General features: G+C 43.3%; 1 protein-coding gene across 7 annotated transcripts in view; it reads right to left on the reverse strand.

The window, feature by feature from the left end:
• TANC1 (tetratricopeptide repeat, ankyrin repeat and coiled-coil containing 1) overlaps window positions 1–25,360 on the reverse strand; it is a 244,374-nt gene that overhangs the window by 66,245 nt on the left and 152,769 nt on the right. For 4 of the 7 annotated variants that reach the window (XM_069577402.1, XM_069577401.1, XM_069577398.1 and 1 more), the window contains exons 6-7: window positions 9,489–9,619; window positions 8,272–8,458 (exon numbers count right to left, since the gene is read on the reverse strand). In XM_069577402.1, coding sequence (XP_069433503.1) covers window positions 8,272–8,458; window positions 9,489–9,619 — 318 coding nt within the window. The remainder of the gene's footprint in view (window positions 1–8,271; window positions 8,459–9,488; window positions 9,620–25,360) is intronic. The other 3 variants (XM_069577403.1, XM_069577399.1, XM_069577397.1) reach the window with 1 other exon arrangement.

Genomic DNA, 25,360 nt, shown 5'->3' on the forward strand with positions numbered 1-25,360 from the left:
AAATCAGATACAAGGGCATACGTCAGGTGCCTCCTATATCATGAGAATGCTGTCCTCCCCCATTCAACTGAAGAAAAATAAATTACCACTAACAAAACCCAGACAAACATCTTTCTACTTCTATATCCAGTTTAATGGTTGAGAGGAAGAGTTTAACAGTTAAAATAAGGGACCAGTGAATTAAAGATCAAACAAAAAAGGAAGTGATTGGTTGCTTATGAAAGTCAGAGAAGTGAATAAGTGAATAAAATCCAACTAGTGCAGACACCGCCTTCTTAGACCCAACCGGATGAAGATCATTAGCAACTCTGGGAGAGGAACACCGTCTAACTGAGATCAAGACCAGGGAAAGATCAAGGTGACAGGTCCAAGAAGCCACGTGCCCACTCCCTGGTGCTGCGGACCCAACAGCAGCTTGCCCTCCTCTGCTGTGCACTCACACCTCGCACGCTCAGGCTGCCAGGCCACACACTGGGTCTCCCCAGGAGACACCGGGGAAGACTGCAAGGATGAACCCAGCCTGCAGGGAAAACCTCCCAGAAGTGCCAGCCAGTGCTTCCCCCTCCGCCCCACCCACACACTAACAAACCACAGGAACAAAGTCTGAGGCTCATCTGCCTGGGTGACATTTTCAACCCCCACAGCCTGGCAGGCACAGCTTCCAGTGAAGGCACTCAGGCTGATGCGTGCTCCCCTGGCAGGATGCAGGGAGGGGGCCCTGAGTTACCTTTAGCTCCACGGGGCTTTCTGGCTTCTCCTCCCGCCACTCTGCCTGGACAGCAGCATGAGGCTCCTCTGGACAGCCCTGTGGAACCGCCAAGGGTCCTGTGACAGGCAGGTCCCTGCTCCAAATCCCCGGCTCAGTGCCCACCACGTTGCACAAGGCGCTCTGCTGTGCCAGGCGGCTAGGCCGTGACTCGAGTCACAGCCATGTGGTCCCAGCAGTGCTCAGCCGGCCTCTGAGGCAGAGACACCTAAAGGGGCAGCTGGGGCAGGGCACAGGGGAGGGCGGGCAGGCCACACCGGCCAGCCTCAGCCTCGCCCACTGGCTCCAGACTCTGTCTGAAAGGGCGGGTAGTAGCCTCCAAAAAGAAGCCTGCAGACTTGAACAACATGGAGTTTTTCGGCAATAGCACACATCACTGTGTACTAGTACAGCTACACAGACCCTCAGCACCGAAGGCCTAGACAACGGGACTTCTGATTTAGTCCACTGACTCCACAGAGTTCTAGACTCTTCCAGGAAAGAGCATAAGGCACTCACTATTAGTGGTTGGTATTATCCACGGGAAACACCTTCCCTTGCAGGGCACTGCCATGTCTTACACCCTTTCCAGCAGTTGACAACTTGCCCAAGTCCTCAACGGTAGGAGACCATTCTCTCCTTCCACAGCGAGACAAGTTTTAAAGCAGATACTGTACCTATCTCTATCGTCCCAGCACTCAACAAATGTGCTCCTGGTATGCAGTTGGTGCCCATAAATGCTTCAGACAAAACAGCCTGGAAACTCCAACCATGGTCTGAATACAAGTACAGTGGGCGCTTTGTTGATTCACATCACCACCAAGGACTTCTTTCCCATTAAGTGCCTTACTGAATAATATATGTAAAGGCAAATTCTCCTCCTTCACCCAAGAGATTAAAGAGCTTCTATAATTAAGGATGATTTTTTAAATTGCAGGCAGTGTAACAAAATGAATATTAACACAGATCTGAAACACTCTAAATAGTTATTACCAAATCAATTTCAAAGCATTTCAATTTAGTAGCAAGCAGGGCAATACAGGTGTCAACAAAGCAGTATTAGCATAAAATCAAAAGGGCAGGATTTACAAGTTAAAAATGAAAATAAAGTACAATTAATTCCTCTTTGTGTGCCTCCTTCTGCATCTGATCACCTCCCCTGGGGCCCAAAGTTCAGGAAATGAAAGGTCTAACGCTTCCTCTGGCACTACTTTCATTTTACAAGCCTAGGAGAGCAGAGAAGAGAGATGCAGGAAGATAAAAGTCAGCCCACAGTCACTTTTCTTTATGTCCTAAGCAACTGGGCAGAAAAACAAGTATTATCAAACTCTAGCAAGGATCAGCAGGATCGTAATCAAGTGTCGGTATTTCACCACAAGCCACTTGTGTAGGAGCAATATTTCTGTGAAGATATTCCCCTGCCTAAATGTATACCTGCCTCCCCACTTCAAAGTGAGCAGGCGGGGGGACAAATGTAAGCTTCCTCCCTCACCCTCTAAAGAAAGGGAAAGGCAGAGTCTGAGTTCTTGCTTCACCCTTTTCAAATTCTGAGCACTTAATCATCCTGAAAGCTATCTGGCCTGGTGGAATGTGGCGGCTCAAGTAGTCGGGGAGCAGGGCAGGAGGAGGTGGGGAGATGGTGGGGTGAGAGGTAAGATACGAGGTCAGGCCATCTTCCACGTAGGATGCCCTCCTCTCCCCTACCTTCACAGGGCTGTTCTAACACCGGCTCTTAACAAATCCAACATGCCACCAAAGTCATCTGGAGATTATAAGTGTCAGCAGGTAGAAGCAGATGGCAGAGAAAGCAAATGGAAGGAATGGTTAGCTTCTAAAGGCCTCTCTCTCTGCCAGAATGCTTTAAATTGCTACCTGGAAATCCTTCTCCTGAGCACCTCTATCATTAATCGATAGGAAGGATTTATTAACATTTTAAATCTTGTTAGGAAAACTGAGTTTTGTGTCTTTCTCTTCATCCAATATCCATCCTCTTTCTTTTGAAATAGCCCATTTCTATGAAATAAATACAAACATAAAATACTGATCATACGAACATACATAAAAATCAAAGAATATCTTTAAAGCAAATAGTGCTTTAAGTCATTATTTTCAGTGACTTTTTAAAATCAGATGGGTTTTTACACAGATTCGAATGAATACACATACAGGCATATTATGCTTTACTGGATTTTGCAGAAACTGGTGTTTTTCAAATTGAAGCTGTGTGGTAACCCTGCATTGAGTAAATCCAAGCATGCCATTTTTCCAACAGCATGTGCTCACTTCATATCTCTGGATCACATTTTGGTAACTCAAAATATTTCAAACCCTCTACCAGCAAAAAAGATAATAACTCGCTGAAGGCAAAGGTAATGGTCAGCATTTTTTAAGAATAAGGTATCTTTTAATAAAGGTATGTACCTTTTCTTAAGTAAAATGCTGTAGTACGGCGTAAACAACTTTTACACTCATTACGAAACCAAAAAGAGTTCTGTGACTTGTCTTATTGCAACACTCTCTCTACCATGGCAGATTGGAATCAAGCCTGCAATATTCCCAAGGTCAGCCCGTACCTCACTTTTTTCTAAGCTGGGGTTCATAGTCTATGACTTTCCATTTGTAACAGTTGAAAGCCAGTTATATTCAAGAGAGTGTCCCTAAGAAAAAAATGTTCTTACAGTCATGGAGGAAATACCTGTAAAAGCAACTTCTTTATAAAGTCTTCCTTTTCAAAGCAAATAATTGAAAAGCTGCTTCAAGTGAATGAGTACAGCTCGTGACACATTTAGAGGTTCTCACATTGCAGATTTGAAAATCAGACACTAACTTCTAGGTAATGTCAATAATTTTAATATGTTAAGAATAAGGAATTTTACCTTAGGGACAATAAAAAGATATTGTAGGGAATTCAGTTAATCTCATCTAGCTTAGACAGTATTTCTACATGACAGAATTATTAAGCTCCTGAAGCAGTTTATGTTGGGGGAACCTGGAGGTCCTGAAATAGGATAAAGTGAAACTGCACAACACAATGAAGGTGGAATGGGAGGTGCGGAGGGTTCTGCTAAGCCTTGGCCTCCAGTTTGCTGCTGTTCAGTTGCTAAGTCATGTCCGACTCTTTTGCAAACATGGACGACAGCCCGCCAGGCTCCTCTGTCCATGAGATTTCCCAGGCAAGAATACTGGAGAGGGTTGCCATTCCCTTCTCCCGGGGATCTAAGAGACCGGAGGTGTTGTTGCTGTTAAGCCACTAAGTTGTCTGACTCTTTGCGACCCCATGGACTGCAACATGCCAGGCTTCCCTGTTCTTCACCAACAATCTCCTGGAGTTGACTCAAACTCATGTCCATTGAGTTGGTGATGCCATCCAACCATCTCATCCTCTGTCGTCCCCTTCTCCTCCTGCCCTCAATCTTTCCCGGCATCAGGGCCTTTTCCAAGAGATGGGAAGGGGTCCAATAAATTCCTCTACTGGTCATTAGCTTGCCCTTTCTCCTACTAAGCAGTTCCAAAAAGAAATTCTCTTCATCTGCAATGTATCAAAACCAGTAGAAACAGAACCCAGGCCGGGCACCCTGTGGCGGCCTGAGAAGGCTGTCTGGGCATGTGGGAACACAAGTTTCCCTTCACAGCATCTGTTGGTCAAAAATATTTACACTGAATAGTATCAGCATGACTGAAGCTGGCTTAAGTAAGGGGGAGGTTTGGGAATTTTTAAGGATGGCTTAGCACTGTTAGAAGCTTCCTCTAAATAAACTGTGCTAATACTATACAGGGAACTCAGGTCTGAGCCCTGGATGGGGGCCTGCAACCTCCGCAAAGCTTGGAATGCCATGATAGCTGCGCACGCGCCGCCAGCCCACCCCCAAGCCTCCGCGGTTCTAGCCTGAGCTCCACAGGCTGAGTCTTAAACGACCTCAAATGGAAGATTCAGTGGAAAGCCCCTTCCACCCTTCTCTGGGCCCTGTGTAACTTGGAACATGAATCTTAACCAGCCTGTTTGACAAGCAGCTGCCGGGCCTCCCAAAGCAGGAAGCCAAGATATCTCGCCTTTGTCTCTGCCCATTGGGATTGCTGTGTTCTTGAATATCTCACTCTGTTGAACAGTTAAGGTGCCCAAAAGGTTGTCATTCCCAGGCTACACCTTATAAAGACAGACAAGTTCTTCACGCTCCACCCCCAGCAATCACCCAACCACAACTGAGTCACAGATGCCTGCTCCCAGAGAGGCGACAAAACCTGCACACCCTGTTACCAATTCAGGAGGAAGCTCTTTCCTCCTCTGGCCCAGCCACGCCCGCCTTTTCAGAGCTGTGGCTAGGTCTGCTGGAGAGGAAAAGTTTTTTCCCCTTCTCCCTGTCACACCTCCAATGTGTCCCTGGCAACAGGCTCTAATTCTGCAGGTCAGAAGGACAGAGGACAGAGGCACCTTGTCGCCAGCACAGCATCTCTCCCTCTCAGCCCCCTACAGCCCCGGCTCCCTAAAGGAGCTCAGGGAACCAGGCAGGAAGCACAAACTCCCGGGGCTGAAAGAAGGACTTAGGCACCACCTCCCACTTCCTCCTCCTTTCATCTCAATCGTCACCATTTTTCATGTTCAGCTGAGTTAAGAGAACATGTTGACTTGAGTCAAGGAATTAAAGACATTCTCAATGATACGAAACGAGTTGCTTAACGACAAGACACAGCTTACAGTACAGATGGCATGAAAAGGCTTGACGACGCCGACTGGGAATGGGGATCCCGCACAGCTTCTTTAGAAACCAACGAACCATTCCCTCCTTCAGTGAAACCTGAGAGTAGTCATAATTCTCTTTCCTTAATTTCTCATTCCCAACACCATGCGAGGAGCCCAGGAGATAGTGGGAATAAGACAGATGAGACCCCTTAACCATGTAGAAAGTGAAAGTCACTCAGTTGTATCCAACTCTTTGTGACCCCATGGATTTTATGGTCCATGGAACTCTCTAGGCCAAAATACTGGAGATAACAGCAAATAACGAAACAAGAATAAGTAAACTGAAAATATTGAGGTATATGGACAGCACATTATAAAAGCACTAACCATTCTGGGTTCAGCAGGGACTATATTAAATCAAGTACTAATTGAGAGCCTTCATATTCCTGCAATTCAATCATTCAATGATAATACAAAAAAAACAAACCAGCAACTTTTCCTCTTTAGGACACCTTTAAAACTGCAGCAATATCTCTTAATGAGAAAGAGAAAGAGGCAGGGAATAAACGTCGGTCGTTTTGTGTCATTGAAAAGTCTTCTGTCAAAACAAGAAACTGGCTTGGTCATAACTAGAGGCTGCGATGTCAATGCCACAATACAGAATGAAGAGAAAAAAGCTATTAAAAAAATAAAAATAAAAAACTAGGACTTCTCTGGCGGTGCACTGGATAAGAATCTGCCTGCCAATGCAGAGAAAACAGGTTCAATCTCTGGTCTGGGAAGATTCCACACGCTGTGAAGCAACTAAACCCACGCAGCACAACTCCTGAACCGGTGCCTCAGAGCCTGCGAGTCGCAGCTGCCTGTGCTGCAACTGTGCGAGCCTGTGCGCCCAGAGCAACAAGAGAGACCACTGCAGTGAGAAGCCTGCACACCACAGTGAAGAGCAGCCCCAACTGTCGCACCGAGAGAAGGCCTATGTGAAGCAAGAAGACCCAGCGCAGTCAAACAGAAATAACTTTTTAAAAGACCTGTGGACTGAAGCGACTTAGCAGCAGCAGCAGCACTGGCCAATTTCCTGAAAGAAGACAAACTCTGAGGAGGAAAGGGTACTGCAGAGGAGCTAAGGACACTGTAAAGAAAGCCATCTGGCTATCACAGAGTCAATAGCAGAGATCCATCAGTGGGGGACACTTCAGAGACAGACGGGACCTGAAAACAGCAGTAACCCTGGGAAAAATTCGTTAGACAAAATAGCAGGTGGGGAAGCAGAGCTAGAAGAGAAAAGGAAATTGGAAGAACAAGCTCACTGGAAGGGCTTGAAGTGGAGTGAAGAGAATTCACACCTGCTACAAAAACCAGTCACATGAAACTTCCAGAACGAGCTAGTCTGCAGAGACAGAAAGTAGATGACCCAGTGAGTAGGTCTGGTGTATGCAGGGAAATGAGGTGTGACTTCTAAGAGTACAGAGTTCCTTTTTGAAGTGGTAAAAATATTCCAAAATCAGACTGTGGTGATGGTTGCACAATTCTGAATAAACACAAGCCACTCAAAGGTTTAAACGGATGAATACTGTGGCATGGAAATTATATCTCAATGAGACAATTAAAAATGAAACAAAAACCCATTGAAAATCCTGATCCAAGAGAAAACTGAGGCAACAGGCTTGCCTTCCTCTTGCTGCGAGGCCCCTCACAAGAGCTGTTAAGGGGGCGACACCAAGAACTTCATGACCCAGTCCAGGTATCTCACGTATCTTCTGAGGCAATCTCCAAAATACAAACTGGACGAACTGCAGTTTGGTTTTTCAAATTACACATGAAAGAAATTGCAGGTGACTGAAGAAAACAAAGAGCTCAAATGTCACTGCATTTGGTTACATATTAACGTGGAAGGAAGTGGGGTTCCTTCCAATAATAAAACATAAAATATCCCTCAAAAACATGTGCATCACTCAGCAGCAGGGAAAGGGCTGAGCTGCCGGAGGGCACCAGTGTCAGACAGCAGCGTGGCCCGAGAGCAGGGGAAGCCCGAACAGCCCACCCCCAAGGCACCAGGCTGTAGACCAGGACACACAGCCGCCCGGCCCACCTGCAGAAATGCAAAAGCATTCCTTCTGGGATGGGGGGGTAAAAACAGGGGCTCTTAAACTCCCTGGTTGATTCTATTGTGCACCTGGGACTAAGAAACTACTGAACTCATCAGAAGCCTTACTTACGATTTCCTTACAAGAAGTATGCAAAGAACTCAGTTAAACATTCACGTCACCTAGCCAACCAGCCTAAGAGTCACGACTGTACTCTGCGACTCCAGACAAGCAGCTCAGCACATCCACATGTACTTCGCAGACATGGGTGTGGATATCGGTGTTTGGGGGGCTGGGTACTTAGAAACTCCAGGCCTCCAGACAGTGGTCAGATGCCATTAGAAGAAACGAAAGAACAAATACATGAGCATAAGTGGGAAGATCAATGACCTTGAGATCCGGCTGGGAAGACTTCTCAATATGCAGGGACTCCATTGTCCTGTGGTGTGTCCTATGCAGACCCAATACCCATCAAGTGGATTAGTGACAAGGGAAGATATTTTTAATGTCATAGGCCAGATCTGATGTGGAAAATTTTTTACCACATGAGTCCAGGGTTATCAAATAAACACGAGGGAACATAAAAGCCAATGTTTCATCCGCTCAGCTGGCCGTGGAAGTGCTATCTGCAAAGGACAGGGCAGTCCGGGCAGGCTGACCTTCACAAACCGCACACGCTAAAACCCTCTTAAGAAGAGCCTGGTGAATGCTCTGGCTGAAATGCATGGGGCCGTCACATGACCGAGCAGAGAGCGTCTTACCTATAATTCCACTGTCCTTGCTTTCCAGGGTGGAACTAGGGCTGCTAACGGTCTCACAGGGACTTTTGTTGGCTGCCGTCTTGCTGACACAGCTGTTCAAGGTTGAGCAGGGGCTGTCGGTGCTGGGAGAGGCGGTGCTGCTTGTAAGAGTGGAGCAAGGGCTGATGCCTTGGCTCAGGGCTGTGCACTGCAAGATGAGCGGAAGCAGGGGTTAGCGCGTCCACACACCCCTTTGTAGCCTCACGGTTTTAGCATTGAAAACAAACAGGAAAATGGAAAACAGGTTTTCTTTTTTACAATCCAGGGATCTTAGTATATACGGTCTTCCAAAATTTAAAAGAGAAATCTCCCTAGTTCTGTTTGCCTCCCTGTGATCTTTTTTCTTAAGAGGGCAGTCTTGGAAATAATTTAGTGGGAACGAACATTTGTAAAGCAGAAACAGCAAAACAGGCAGACTTCCTTTCATTTAAACTCTGCAGAAGACAAATGGGTTCTTTGACCTCTGTGTAGAAAATCTGGGAACTCTGGTTTTGTAATGTATCACGAGCACCACAACCTGATTCAATTTTTGGAAGATTTATGGGCTCTGTGATCCAGGGAAGGAGACTGGTGGCCACTGCGATCTCAATCAACGCCTGACACCCTCGCGGAGACCCTCGAAGGGGCAGAGGCTCTGGCCCCTCGTTACTATTCAGAAGTACACTTCTCATCTCGGATGTGGCAGGCTACCGTTCCCTAGGAAGGGGAGTGCTCTTCCGAAGATGAACCTTTTGATCTTATTTTATTTTGTTTCCATTCATCTCCTATAAATCTTTTCCTCACCCCACTGACCCTCCAAAGTCTCAACCAAAAAAGGAAAAAAAAAAAAGCACAGGAAAGTGCGTACCAAAGCAGCTGGATGAAAAGAATGGTGCTATAAAGATAAAAGTAGTATCATTCCTAAGGAATTCTCTCAGCCACTTCAGTTCAGTTACTCTTCTCTGGGTGGTGACCAAAAGGTTAATGTGGACATTTTTGTAAGGTCTGCACCCTCTGCTTCTCCCCACTCCCTACTACAAAGGTTCACAAACAAACTGTTGAAATGAATTTCAATACACAATGGCCCAGACTCATCTGGTCTGAACAACAACTTCCCCACTCGGGGAGGAGGCAAGACAATTATGCCGTCATTCATCCTCCAAGCAGATATGACATGCAGTATCTTCCTCGGGCATTACCATGGTTTCATTTTTTTCTTCAATGGTTATATGTGTGGCACTTGGGATCCCTTCTCCCAGTAAAAATCCCAGCCTTGTCAACAGTTCTTGAGCTGCCGGCGAACAGCTCGGTTCATTATCGGCCTTTGCTTCTGGAACAAAGAAAGAAAACAATGAAGACACCCCTCTTGGGAATTTCAGTATCGCATCTGGAGAACTTGGCATTACAGCTGCTTGTCTGGTGCTTTTGTGTATTTTTATAAAAGGCACAAAGTTTGACAGTGGGCTGCCTGTCCCCTAGCAATACATTCTAATTAAGAGACTGTGACAGGTTAAGAAAATAGTGAAAGGGAAAAACCAAATGCACAGGGTGAAACTGTTGACCTGAACCCAAAGGTACAGTATCATTATCTGATAGCAAGTCCTATTTCCATGTCATGAGAAATGGGTACCTGAGACACCAAAGGCAGAAAAGGCCTACTCTTCATCTTATTCTTGAAGGGCACCGTGTGTCCAATGCCCACAGAAGGCTGAAATAAAGGAAAACCCAAGTGGCATGCTGGCAGAGTCACTTGGACGCTGGGGGGAAACTGAAATGCAAGCTCTCATTAAGCAAGGCAGGGGCACAACCATGTCAATCTGTGCACACTCCTTAGGAGTGCAAGTCAAAACCAGGATTCAAACCCAAGGGTCAGTCATCAGGGATCCATGCTGAAACAAAGATCTTAAGTCCCAGTAAACTGTGTCCCAAGAGACAGGACCCAGGAGTACACCCTGTTGTCCATGAGGAGACGTAGAAAACCTGGATGTGCTTTCAGCACACTCCATAGCCACGCTGGAAGCATGTTCCACCTGACAGTCACAGGGCATGTGTGGAAGCCATGCCTTCCTCTGGTCTCCTTAAGGTTGGTCATCGTGCTTTGTGCACTCAAGAGAACTTCATTGTTGGATTTAAGTGTTGAGCTGTAGGTTAATCTTGTATCCAAACTCTAAGGGGACTTAATGATGGTCGACAAGATGATATTCACTTCATTCCAACACCTCTCTTACAGTTTTAAGCCAGCCCAGCTTCCATCAGGGAACAAAATAACATGTAAAGCAACTGTGCTTACACAGTTAGAACTTAAGAACAACAAGCAACCTGTAACAGTCATTCATCTTCATGTTTTGTTGCTTTTTGTTAATTGTCTAGGTACCTAGATCCATACATTCATGAACCAACGTTCCCTGGATGTGGAAATCTGCAGATAACGGGTAATAGGTTACAGAAACATAAAATGAGGAAAAATAAAATCTGAAATATTACCTGTGACACAGTATCATCACCAAAGTTCAATGCTAACTTTGCCTTTTGTAAGAAAATACAAAAGACAATATAAGCAGAGCTGAGAAAGACCATCTTTATTATTCTCACCCACTTTATCAGTTTTGCTAAGTCATGCTTGCAGGATGGTAGCTACAAGGGAAGTTAAATTAGTTGTATTCTCAAGGAAGGAAAAGTACCCCCCGCCCTTGCCTGCTCTCAAAAGCTCCCAATGTTTAGGGTGAGAACAGCTGTTTCCCAGCCTGGATGTTTTTCATTTGCTGTAGCATACTGCAGGGGTAAAATTAACCAAGACTTGATTGTTGTGGGTTGAAAGAGCCCTGATGTTTCTGGATCATTTGCGATAAACTCTTAACATGAAAGAGCAGTGGCCCCAAGCCAATGACAGGGGTAAGGGAGCCACCCCAGGGCGGCCCAACCACACCCTGAAAGCCACCCTACAGAAGATTCCTTCCCACCGCCGATCTCCAACCACATTTTGACTCTTAAGATACTTGGGCACTGGTGAAAGGAAAGCAGGAACCCAACCAAAGCAGCATAGTCCAGGCACACCCAAGGGCTGGACCACTTCAGAACAGGACCGGTGCCGCCCTCCTTGCCCTTAGGCTCTAGCAGGGCAGCCACTTTATCTTAGGTGGCAGCTGGACTGCAGGGAGAACAGGATGCAGCTGGAAAGGGGAAGAAGTGGGGGAGCGGCCAGAACTCAGCCATTTCCCTACTCCACACCCCCCTTTCTGCTCAAAACAATCTCTGCACCGTGACCCAATTGGGACTTGCCCCAGAATGTCTACCTTCTGGTTCAACTTGAAACACTCTGAGGAAAGAGCCAGAAATGACTCCCAGTTGGCAGCTGCTGCCACAAAATCCACTCTGTTGACAAAGAGGACCGCAACTGTCAACTGTGAGACCAGCATCCCATGTAGGGCCTGCAGTGGGGCGGGTTAGGATAGCAGATTCACACCAGGCTGTCAAGGTTTTCAGTTTAAGTGTGTCTGTGTGTGTGCGTGTGTACACACAAATTCAAAGACAACTAGTCATCCAAACTATCCCCCTTCAGGCAAGTTGGGGAGCAGTGGCCGTCGCAGTTGCCCAGATACGCAAAGGACATCCAAACTCATCATCAACTTGTTCTCGTAACTGTTCAACCTGAACTTTGTTGTTACCAAAGCTCCAAAACTCTACCCGGGTTTGGGATGAATGAACAGACGTTCTGTACTGAAGTTTTGGCATCCATTAAGCCACTGCAATTCCAAAAGCTTTCCAACTGTCTTTTCATCTTACTCTTTCTACTAAAATGTCATCCTAGCGACCTTCTCCTCAGGAGTCCCCTACAGTCTGAGTTTCTTAATCCACATCAAGCTGTCTTCATCTTTCCTTCCCTAATGCACAGGGCCCTCTCTTGCTGAATTTTTCATTCTGGCAGAAGGACTCCTGGGTGAAGTATGACAGTGCCATTTTGGGGAAGATGAGCTGCCTGGGAGCACACACTGATGCCCGTGACTATGGGAGCACACACTGATGCCCGTGACTATGGGAGCACACACTGATGCCCGTGACTATGGGAGCACACACTGATGCCCGTGACTATGGGAGCACACACTGATACCCGTGACTATGAAATGGAAATGCATTTCTCCTTTCATAGTCAGTCACCAAATACTGAGATCTGAACAGTCAGAAAGAATTTTCTTTGAGCTAACGATTCCAAAATGACTTCCACACCAAAATCCAAATGAGATACTTTAGAGGGTCTATTTCCATTCATGTGGTTAATACTGAATCACTCATCAATTATGGGGTTACCTTACCCAATACAAATGGGCTGAGGATTGGAGAGAAAGACCTCATCTCTTAGCAATGCTCTGCTATCTCATACATTTATTGGGTTGGCCAAAAAATTTGTTCAGGTTTTTCTGTAACATCTTATGGAAAATCCAAACAAACTTTTTGGTCAACCCAATAAATATCCAACACATTTATGATGGCTGTATCTGAAGCTGAGAGAGTAATCAGCCTCATACTCCCTAGGATCCCATAGGTAAGCTGACAGTGATTGTCCTCCCAATAATGTTCTCAGGCAATCCTTGCTTTCAAACCAATGTGGAATAACCATGTGGAAAAAAGCAAAGGGGATTTCTTCAATCACTCCCTGCCTGGCTCCTTCTAACTATTCACACTTACTGAATCACATTTAGGGCACCAACATCCAGGTACGGTCCACAAAGTGACTGTCTCCCCAGTTACCGCCATCCTAACTTCAAACCTGTGTGTGCCCCTTATAACCATCCCCTCTACCTTCCCCCCACAGGCTCAGAGGAAAGGACTCCACACTAAAGCTATTCTGGACTCCTTCCTTGGTGAGCCTCTCCAAACCTCAATTTCCCCATCTTAGAAGCAGCCATCATCCATTTCTTTTTGATTATGAAGTTCAAAACAAATACGAGAAACACCTAATAAACCAATTATCTTTGAAATAACACACTGTATCAAAGGTGATCATTATTTCTACCAAATTTAACACTAGAAGCCCACTTTCTCACTATTGTTACTTCACTTTCTGTTTTCACGTGCTGTGCTTAGTCGACTACTCACTCGTGTCCAACTCTTTGCAACCCCGTGGACTGCATCCTTTCAGGCTCCTCTGTCTATGGGATTCTCCAGGCAAGAATACTGGAGTGGGTTGCCATGCCCTCCTACAGGGGATCTCCCTACCCAGGGACTGGACCCAGGTCTCCCGCATTGCTGGTGAGGACTTTACCGGAGGAGCCTCCAGGCAAGCCCGTGGCTCCCTATTCATATTTAATGTGCACGTGTTTCTCTTACATAAAAGTGCGTTTCTATCTACAGTTTTCCTGCCTTAATTTAACTGTTTCTGAACGCACTATCCCTTCAAAACAACAAATTCTCTCCTTCGGCTGAGTATCAAACTGTTCCAACTTGGCCCACATCTACTGCTCACTTCCCATCTAGTAGTTCCCTCTTCTTAAAGCCAGACTCTACTAGACCTGCAGAGGTCCTTCAGGATTACCAGTGATCACGCCGCCAAGAGAAGCCTCAGCTTCAGCATCAGGCCCTCCAATGAATATTCAGGACTGATCTCCTTGCAGTCCAAGGGACTCTTAAGAGTCTTCTCATGCCACCATTTCTCCCCTCTCCTCCTCCTCAAACTCAAGAGAGCACTGAGTGTTGTTGATGATGTCTGGCCATTCATGAGCACGTAGCCTTGAACCACTGACTTAACATCAAGCTTCCAAGACAGTACTTCTGATCAAGTCTGTTAAGTGCCACACAGCCTTGACTGATGCTAAATCCCTCCCTCTCTGCCTCTACCTGTCTAGGACTTGCTTTGTGCTAAACCTGTTGCTGTCCTTGCCTTCTCCACAAACCTTTTCCAGTTTCTTTCTGGTTGCTCCCTCTCCTAATCCATCACCAATCCCTCCTCCCTGAATTTCCAAAAATATTACTTATAGAGGAGCATCTATCTAGGCACCTGATCTAGTTCTGTTAATAACGGGTTTCTAGTCTGCAATACAAAAAACACAGTTATCATATTGTTGTTCAGTTGCTCAGTTGTGTCCGACTCTTTTCGACCTCATGGACTGCAGCACACCAGGCTTCCCTGTCCTTCACCAACTCCTGGTGCTTGCTCAAACTCATGTCCATTGAGTTAGTGATGCCATTCAACCATTTCATTCTCTATCGTCCCCTTCTCCTCCTGCCCTCAATCTTTCCCAGCATCAGGATCTTTTCTAACGAGTTGGTTCTTCACATCAGGTGGCCACAGTACTGGAGATTCGGCCACAGTACTGGAGATTCAGCTTCAGCATCAGGCCTTTCAGTGAATATTCAGGACTGATTTCCTTTAGGATGGACTGGTTTGATCTCCTTGCAGTCCAAGGGACTCTCAAGAGTCTTCTCAAGCACCACTGTTCCAAAGCATCAATTCTTCAGCGCTCAGCCTTCATGATTCAACTCTCACATCCATACACGACTACTGGAAAAACCATAGCTTTGACTAGACAGACCACTGTTGGCAAAGTAATGTCTCTGCTTTTTAATACACTGTCTAGATTTGCCATAGCTTTTCTTCAAAGGAACAAGTATCTTTTAATTTTATGGCTGCAGTCACCATCCACAGTGATTTTGGAGCCCAAGAAAATAAAGTCGGTCACTGTTTCCATTGTTTCCCCATCTATTTGCCATGAAGTGATGGAACTGGATGCCATGATCCTAGTCTTCTGAATGCTGAGTTTTGAATCAGTGCGCATTCTTTCACTCTCCTCTTTTTCCTTCATCAAGAGTCCCTTTACTTCCTCTTCACTTTCTGCCATAAGAGTGGCATCATCTGCATATCTGAGGTTATTGATATTTCTCCCGGCAATCTTGATTCCAGCTTGTGCTTCATCCAGCCCAGCATTTCACATGATGTACTCTGCATATAAGTTGAATAAGCAGGGTGACAATATACAGCCTTGACGTACTCCTTTTCCTATTTGGAACCAGTCTGTTATTCCAGGTCCAGTCCTAACTGTTGCTTCTTGACCTGCATATAGATTTCTCAGGAGGCAGGTATGGTGGTCTGGTATTCCCATCTCTTTAAGAGTTTTCCACAGTTTGTTGTGATCCACACAGTCAAAGGCTTTAGCATAGTCAATGAAGCAGCAGTAGATGTTTTTCTGGAATTCCCTTGCTTTTTCTATGATCCAAAGGATGCTGGTGATTTGATCTCTGGTTCCTTTGCCTTTTCTAAATCCAGCTTGAACATCTGGAAGTTCTCAACTCATGAACTGTTGAAGCCTAGCTTTTTTTTGAGCATGACCTTGCTAGCATGTGAAATGAGTGCAACTGTGTGATAGTTTAACCATTCTTTGGCATTGCCCTTCTTTGGGATTGGAATGAAAGCTGACCTTTTCCAGTCCTGTGGCCACTGTTGAGTTTTCCAAATCTGCTGGCATACTGAGTAGAGCACTTGAACAGCATCATGTTTTAGGACTTGAAATAGATCAGTGAGAATTCCATCACTTCCACTAGCTTTGTTTGTAGTGATACATCAGAAGGCCCACTTGACTTTGCACTCCAGGATGTCTGGCTCTCATTGTGGTTATCCGGATCATTAAGATCTTTTTTTGAACAGTTCTTCTGTTTTTTTTTTTTTTTTTTTTGCCACCTTTTCTTAATAACTTCTGCTTCTGTTAATATTCAGATCATTAAGACCTTTTTTGTACAATTTTTCTGTATATTTTTGCCACCTCTTCTTAATATTGTCTGCTTCTAGATCCATACCATTTCTGTCTTTTATTATGTCCATCTTTTGCATGAAATATTCCCTTGGTATCTCTGATTTTCCTGAAGAGACATTATCATATAAGTTATCTTTAAGTTTTTCATCTCATGCATCCCACACTGAAACTGTCACCAAATCTTACCATTTCCTCTTTCAAAATGTTTCCTGAATTAGCCTTTTTCTCTCTGGTCCTCATCCTCTTCAGTCTAGATAACAATTAGACTCTGAATCAATTTTCTCATCTATTTTTATTTTCTCCTTCTCCAAGCTGGTGGTTCTCAAATTTCTGGTGTCAGAGCTCACCTTTAAAAATTAAGGACTCCAAAGAGTTTAGGCTTATGTGGATTATGTCCATGATATTCATCATGTTAGAAATTAAAATTAGGAATTTAAAAATCTATGTTAATCCATTTTAAGTTAAAAATTACATTTTAACAAATAACACTTTTAGAATAACAACCATATTTTCAATTTAAAAAGTTACTCGAGAATGGCATAGTTTAAATTTTTGCAAATTCTTTTTAACATCTGATTTAGCAGAAGACAGTTGGATTCTAATGTCTACTTCTGCATTCACTCTGTTGCGATAGGTTCTTTGGGTTGAAGCATGTGAAGAACTGTGGCTTCAGAGGGCTTTGTCTTTGGGAAAGGGAGGAACCTCTCCAGTTAATTACATATATTCCTCTTTGATACCACCCCAAAACTTGACAAGTAGCAATTTCTTAAAGGTCAGTTCCAGTGTTGACTCTGAATCTGAATCAATGAACTTTCTGTACTCTGTTAAAAGAAAATCCAATGGTGTGTTTTATGCTTCAGATGGATTTTACCCATGCAAGATTTTGTAACACCATGTATTGGGTCATTTGGAAAATACTGGTTTTGCAGCTCTTGCAAGTGTTGACACATTTTATTATACAACACCAAAATATCACATTCATTAACATCACCACAGATCTCAATAGAAAAATCCTGAGAAACCATCACACTCACTGTGACAGGTGCAAATTCCCCCAAACCTAATTTTCACTCAAAAGGTCAATTTTTATCACTGGCAACTAAACCCTGCCAGGTGTGTTTTTGTTTTTGTTTTTTCATAGAAGCAACATGCTCATTTTGTTCCTTTTTGAGAAAATATATACAAACTACCCAATTTGGAATAACTAAGATTTGTCAGGAGTACTTTCAAGTAAAAATGATGTTCCCCTCCTTTTTTTTTTGAATGGCTAGTTCAGCTTGCAATTCAGTCACACATGTGCTTTCCCTTCAGACAGCCATCATACTTCAGCACACAGTAGACACACTTTCTGCAGACTTCCAATTTCATCTCACCAGATATTTAAAAGGTGGGTATTCAAGGGTCAGGGCTTAAAATTCACTGTTTTGGGGGCTTCATCAAGGACATTTTTCAGTGAACTATTATTTCTGATGCAAGTGGATGGTGGTTAAAAAAAAAAAACCCACATGCAGCCCTAGAATAATAACAGGTGCCCCTACCCTGACATGTGCTAAGGCATTGGAAGGTTTACCAACAATTGCTCTTGCACCATCACAAATGTCAATGTAAAAGAAACGGAAATATCAAGTGTTATTATGAAAAAAGTGATGACTTCACAGACCCCTGCAAGGGTCTTAGGGATGCCTAGAAGTCCATGTACCACACTTGCAGAATCTTTAAATGTTGAACTGTACTAAATTCTCTTTCTTTAAAATAACAAATAAAATCATAATTGCACATACCCTCATCCTACTAGAGGGTAGGATCCCTGGAGAAAGAAATGGCAGCCACTCCAGTATTCTTGCCTGGAAAATCCCATGGATGGCGGAGCCTGCTAGGCTACCGTCCATGGGGTAGCAAAGAGTCAGACACGACTGAGCGACTTCACTTTCACTTTCATCCTACTAACTGATCTCTCATTTTCCATTACTTTCTCAACTCTTTGGGGGTAAAAGAGATGTAGTTTACCCTCATCAATTCTATTTATTTATCACATACCCACAACTTAAACTCATTCAGTTGCCCAAGGCTCCTGAGACGGCCATATTAGGTACAGTAACTTTTTTTACTGGTCCGTCTCCGTTTTTGACTTCCCTGTGTGTGTATGTGTGTGTGTATATATGTATTTTTAATTGAAGTATAGGTGATTTACAAAGTTTCAGGTGTGCAACAAGGTGATTCAGTTATACATATATACATATATTATTTTTGAAATTATTTCCCATTATAGCTTATTACAGATATTGACTATAGTTCCCTATGCTATACAGTAAACCTTTGTTGCATATCTATTTTTTAATTAGAAATCTAGCATTCTACTCATACTAAGTCAAACAAGTAGAATCAAAATGTTATAATTTTTTAGTTTAGGCAAAAATTCATAAGTTTTCTAAGAGATATATATATTGTACATATTTATAAATATACATATACAAAAGTTTTTCTACTACACTTGATAAAGGCTTGAGAAAGAACATTAAAACAAAGAGATGGAGAAATTGAGAACATAAACTAATGAAATGGTAGCACTGAATATGAAATAGAAAAGTGAAACAAACTAGATAAAAGTATATCATATAGTCCAGATGTTTTTAAACATGACTGCTCACTAGAAACATATCTGGAGCTCTGGAGAAAAAAGCAATACCTGAGCATTTGTATTTTTCAAAAAGTTTAAAGATAATTGTGATATACATCTGGATTTTTTTAAAGTGATTATGGGTTTTTCTATTAGATCCTAGCTTTGGTGAGATAGAGGTCTATTATTTTCCTGTTGACCAATCATGATACAATGGTATTAAGTGAGTAATAGTTACATCATCACAAAAGTAAAAAATGTTTATCAGCTTTCACAATCAATAGCCAGACAAAAAAAAAAAGATAATTACAATTGCAAGCCATAATGGGAAAATGACTAACTTAACAATATAAAATAATTACATACAATTTGGGGGGTGTCGAGCAAAGTGATATAAATGGAAGTGCATATATGCACAAGTTTTTATCCACCCACTCAGTCTATGTCTTTTGGTTGGTGCATTTAATCCATTTACATTTAAGGTAATTATCAATATGTATGATCCTATTACCGTTTTCTTAATTATTTTGGGCTTACTTTTTGTAGGTCTTTTCCTTGTGCTTTCTGCCTAGAGAAGGTCCTTTAGCATTTGTTCTAAAGCTGATTTGGTGGTGCTGAATTCTCTTAACTTATGCTTGTCTGGAAAGCTTTTGATTTCTCCATCAAATCTGAAGGAGAGTTTTGCTGGGTAGAGTATTCTTGGTTGTAGGTTCTTTCCTTTCATTACTTTACATATATCATGCCACTTCCTCTGGCTCACAGAGTTTCTGTTGAGAAGTCAGCTGATAGCCTTAAGGGAGTTCTCTTGTATGTTGTCGTTTTCCCTTATTGTTTTAAGTTTCTATCTGTCTTTAATTTTTGTCAGTTTGAATACTATGTGTCTCTGTGTGTTCCCCCTTGGGTTTATCCTTCCTCTGTGCTTCCTGAACTTGGTTGAATATTTCCTTTCCCATGTTCAAAATTTTTTCAGCTATTTTCAAATATTCCTCAGGTCCTTTCTCTCTCTATTCTCCTTCTAGGACTCCTATAATGTGAATGTTGGTGCATTTAATGCTGTCCCAGAGGTCTCATAAGCTGTCTTCATTTCTTCTCATTCTTTTTTCTATATTCTGCTCTTTCGCAGTGATTTCCACCATTCTATTCTCCAGGTCATTTATCTGTTCTTCTGCCTCAGTTATTCTTCTGCTGATGCCTTCTAGTTTATTACCCATCTCTGCTTGTTTGTTCCTTAGTTCCTTTGGTAAACATTTCTTGCCTCTTCTCAATCTTTGCCTCCATTCTTTTCCCAAGATCCTGGATCATCTTCACTATCATTATTCTGAATTCTTTTTCTAGAGAGTTGCCTATCTTTACTTCATTTAGTTGTTTCTCTGGGATTTTATCTTGTCTCTCCATCTGGGACATAACTTTCTTCTTTTTCATCATGACTAACTTTCTGTAATATGGTTTTTGTTTTAGCTGCTGTGACATTGTGCTTCTTGCTGCTTCTGTCTGCCCTCTGATGAAGGAGACTAAGAGGCTTGTGTAAGCTTCTTGATGGGAGGCACTGGAGATGGGAGGCACTGGAGATGGTCTTACTCTGGTGGGCAGGGCCTTGCTCAGTAAAGCTTTAATCCAATTATCTGCTAATGGGTGGGGTTGGGCTCCCTCCCTGGTAGTTGTTTGGACTGAGTTTGACCCCAGCCCTGGGGTCTACAGGCTTTATGGTAGGGTTAATGGCTAACTCCAGCTGGGTATACACCAAGGGGGACCTTCCAGTGCCCCTGCCGACCCACACCTCCACAGGAGGCCCTCCAACATGAGCAGGGTTGGTTCAGTCTCCTGGCGGGGTCACTGCTTCCCTCCGCTGGGTCTTAGTGCATGGAAAATTTTGTTTGTGCTCTCCAAGACTGGCATCTCTGTTTCCATCAGCCCTCTGGAAGGCTTATTACCAGATACTACTGGTCCTTAAGGTCATATTTCGTGGGGATTGCCAGTCCTTTTTTAGGATTCCCAGGCTGGGAAGCCTGATGTTGGGTTCAGAACCTTCATAATAGTGTGAGAACTTCTTTGGTATTATTGTTCTCCAGTCTGTGTGCCACCTACCCGGAGGATATAGGATTTGATTTTATCATGATCACACCCATCCTACCATCTTGCTGTAGCTTCTTCTTTGTCTTTGGATGTAGGGTATCTTTTTTTGGTGGGTTCCAGTGTCCTCCCGTCAATGGCTGTTCAACAACTAGTTGCGACTTTGGTGCTCTCGCAGGAGGATATAAATGCCTGTCCTTCTACTCCACCATCTTGAACCAGAAGCCTCTTGTATATGTTTGACCTTGGCACATATTCTGACCTCCAAGGAAGGAAGTAACAACTTTCACATCAGATAGAAGGGAAACTCATGGATACTGTGTGGTCTTGTTGGTTTTCCTACCCTTTACCTGTGCTTCTTTCATGTTAGTCACAGCTCAAGAATAAAATATCAAAGGTTTTTAGGTCTCTTCTTTCAATGACCTTTTTCCTAGCGTTCAGTTCAGTCGCTCAGCTGTGTGTCCGACTCTTTGCGACTCCATGGATTGTAGCATTCCAGGTTTCCCTGTCCATCACTAACTCCCAGAGCTTACTCAAAACTCATATCCATCGAGTCAGTGATGCCATCCAACCATCTCATCCTCTGTCATCATCCCTGTCTCCTCCCACCTTCAATCTTTCCCAGCATCAGGGTCTTTTCTAATGAGTCAATTCTTCGCATCAGGTGGCCAAAGGATTGGAGTTTCAGCTTCAGCTTCAGTCCTTCCAATGAATATTCAGGACTGATTTCCCTAGTGTAATACACCCTGTCTCATCCCATCCACTCTAGGCAAAAGGCTACCCAGGTTTCCTCCTGAACTCTTAAGCCCCAGTTTGATTTTTCCAGCTATTCAGAGGACATCTTTGCCTGGATGTTTCCAAACCTCAAACTCAACACACCTGAAACTGAGTGTCCATTTAATGCAGTCCCAAAACTCTGAAGTCATCATCTTCGTCTCTCACAGCTTCCACATCCTTGTGATCTCTTGGGAATCTTCCCACCCCTCATTTCTTTCCTGATCGTGTTCTATGGATAACTTGAGATCTTAGTCTCTCACGTAACTACTGAAATCATTTTCTAACCATTCTCCATGACCGCAGTCCCCTTCCTGCCCCCCACTCCATCCTAAACTCTGCTGACAGGTGAATCTTAATGCACAGGACTCCAAGCAAGTCTTTCCTGGCACAGCACCTCCATCTGCACAGGATTTGTCACACAGCTTAGATTAGTCAACACTACTCCCCCGCCCCCACACTATAGTTACTCTGTATATATAAGTCTTTAATCCCTGCCCAGACTCTAAGGCTCCAAGAGAAAAGGATCTATGCTTGAAAGGCTATCTCAAATAGCATCCAACACAGTTCTTTTCACAGCACAAGAATTTTTTATTCAAGGAAATGCAGAACGAATGGCTATTCTACTCCAGTCTCTGTTCCACCGCACACATACCAGGGATGTTTCCCTTTCTATACTTCTATCGAGCTAAAACCTTATTCAACCATTGGTCAAGTGGTGCAACACCATTCTAAGAAGCTGGAATTTAAATTAGCAGGAGCCAAGTTACCTCTTGGGAAAGCAAGAGGAATGTGATCAGGAGGAAAAAAGGTCATGTTTTCCTTCTTAAACTGTGTAGTGGGTAGACAGGTATCATATTCTTTATACCTTTTTCATTCTTTACATCTTTCTGAATGTCTAATATAGTCATCAAAAACATAAGGTACCAATATTTACTGAAACATATCTAAAAAAGGATTCACTCCTCCCAGTAAGATAGTTCTGCATTTAATTATTCTTCTGTTTCATATGTTAGCTCTACTTGTTAACCAGATGGCTAGAAAAAAAGTTTCATCATATTTTGGATTGAGCTTCATCAAACAATGACTCATAAGACTAAAACTTTCTCACCCTTTCCCATCAAAGCTTGCTCAAGTAGCAAGGATAGATCGAAGCAAACCTAAACAGATTATGGCTGCCCCGAATTCAAGAAAAGCATAGCTGTGAATACTATTACAGTTAAATAATCCTCCCTAATTTATCTGTTTGTTTTTTTTTTAATTTTCCCTTAAGGCAGAGGTATTGTTCTGTGGGTAGCATTTTCCCCATTAACAATACGTTGGCCTAATAACAGGAAGCTTATTTGTGAAGAACTTACTCTACATATAAGCTTCTTAGGATCATTTGACAGGAAAAGGGGGACTATATTTTGTTTGAGGACTAAGAAAAAAATGCTGTTTTTCCAACACATTTAAAAATACTGAATAAAGTAGAATCTTTCCATGAAAAGGTTTGCAGGTTAGTGTAAACTTTAATAAACAGGTTCTTTGCTTGTAACAAAAATGTTCACCTGCCATATCATATATCCCACTTCCCAGATGGCTAAATATGCAGATTACAAATACAACTGTTTATAAATTAATGCATAAATTCCAAGTGCTCACTCGTTTTGTTTTACTTTAAATTTCAGAAAGCTAAGAGTCAAGGATTTATGGAGCCACACAACCATAAAGCAAGGCAGTTTAGTCTGGGAAGGGAATTTCAAACATCTAGGAATAACCTGATATTTCACAAATCCATGAAAAATTTCAAAAGCATTTCACAAGGGGCTGTTTTCAATAGTTCGTGCGTCTGGTGAATACCAAAATGCTATTATTGACAGTATCCAGAAGAGTGTCTTGGAGACTTTTTTTAAAAAATGCCCAAAGGAAGTATGTAAAGTATAAGCCCAAGGTTTAAATTAAAACTTAAGTGATACTACTGCTATGAAAGCCTAGAAATTAGAATTTAGCTCATCATGCATCTGTACATGTTTGGATGAATACTCAGACTCAATTAGTTTCCGTTTGCTCCAGCTTTGCCTTTAGATTCAATGACCTGGACATAAAATTTATACTTTAATATGGCAAACTTCATTAACCCCACAGAAATGTAAAGGATTCTACAGGGAATTACAAAACATGCCAACCTTTAGCAATTATCAAGCTAAATTTTGTTAGGCAACCACCTCTTCATCAACCAGCAGATAAGTCTGATGGGGATCCCACCAGCATCATGGCAAACCTTTCCCAGACACCTAAAAAAGAGGAAATGTACCCTGCCTCTTAATTCTAGGCAAACTTCTGGAAATCCCTGATATGTATTCGCAGCCCAGGTATGCCACAATGTCAGTCCCCACTGAGAAGGATAAACCTAAATCCAAGAGCAAGGGTCTCAGGAGTAAGCGTGTCTGAAGACTGCTGGCTACACCGGCAACATCAATCACTGTGCTTGAATTTAGCTCAGCTGGCAGCCAAGCACAAGAACACCTTCTCCCCTAAGAAAGTCAATTCTGCCTTGAACAAGGGGAGAAGAGTTGACGGTGGGAACTATTTATAACCTCATTTCTTTGCCCAACAAAAATCCTAAATTTGTCCTCATTCTTACCCCAGAGGGAGTCCTAAACACTACACAGGACCTCAGCAGGACTCCCGCCCATGGAACAAGGGGTCATATCATGGAGTCTACACCAGTCAAATGCCAGGGGCGTAACCAACCAGGACTCCACAGGCAAATGGGGACAGGGGCAAGGGTTGGCAGGCTTAGTCTGAAATGGGCAGACAGCTCAGTAAACTCAGATGATTGATATTCACTTCAGAGGAACAGGTTTCCATTTTCTTTTTGATACCCAGAATAGAAACGAGAGAACAGATGAGCCCACAGACACCCGGCGCACGGGAACTCACAACCAGGAGGGTCCTCGTGTTTGCAGGTTCTCTGGCTGTTCTAACCAGACAGCACCGCGGATCCTCCCCTCTGCAAGAACACACACCTGGCGCCCTGCCCCTCCCCAGCACAGATCCTAGTGTGAATCTCTCACAGATGCCAAATGACTGCGGGCCTGGACAGAAGGCAGAACGGCGGGGCTGCTGGTCCCACCTCGGCCCCCACCCGCCCCGAACACCTCTTTCTGGTTTTCACTTTCTGCCAACCCCTCACTCAGCTGCTTTTTAACCTTACTGTCACCACCACCACCCCACTCCACATTCCTATCACAGTTTACACTTCCCACCCACTCCTCACTACGCCTTGGCCAGCACATGATATGCACACACAGCGGCAGAAAATCAAAGGACAGCCGTACTCTTCCCCACCCACAATTAGAGAGACAAGGATGCCATTTCTCCTAAGGTGGAAATACGGGGGACTTTTCTCTTTCATCATTACTACATAAACTTGTGTCCATATTGGAGGTACAATAGGCTTCTCCACATTTTCCTCAGAATTCTTAACCATGTGTTTCTGCAGCAAAATAGGATATAAATTCAAAACACACAAAGGCTTTAGAGTTGTGAGTTGGAGAAACACCCCCACTGACAGGAACGAACAGGTCCATTCTCGAATCAATGAAAAAAATAAAGTGCTATTAATATATCTATGAAATGCTAGAGCTTTTGTCTGTTACATGCATTTTCAGATAGAAGGAAAAAAGCAAAATATAAAGTGCCTTCATGAAAAGGTATCAATCAATTTGGAAGGTTTTTTGGTCTCTACTTCAACATTCTCTAAAGAAAAACTTTTGATGTTAAAAAAAATAAGCAGCTTTCAAAAGCTACCAAGCGCTTTTACGAAAGCTAGGTATTATAAGCTTTGTCCAGCTACAGTTTCAGCTTTTCAGCCAAAGCCTGT

This window comes from Ovis canadensis, chromosome 2 (assembly GCF_042477335.2).
Source record: "Ovis canadensis isolate MfBH-ARS-UI-01 breed Bighorn chromosome 2, ARS-UI_OviCan_v2, whole genome shotgun sequence".
Taxonomy (NCBI): domain Eukaryota; kingdom Metazoa; phylum Chordata; class Mammalia; order Artiodactyla; family Bovidae; genus Ovis; species Ovis canadensis.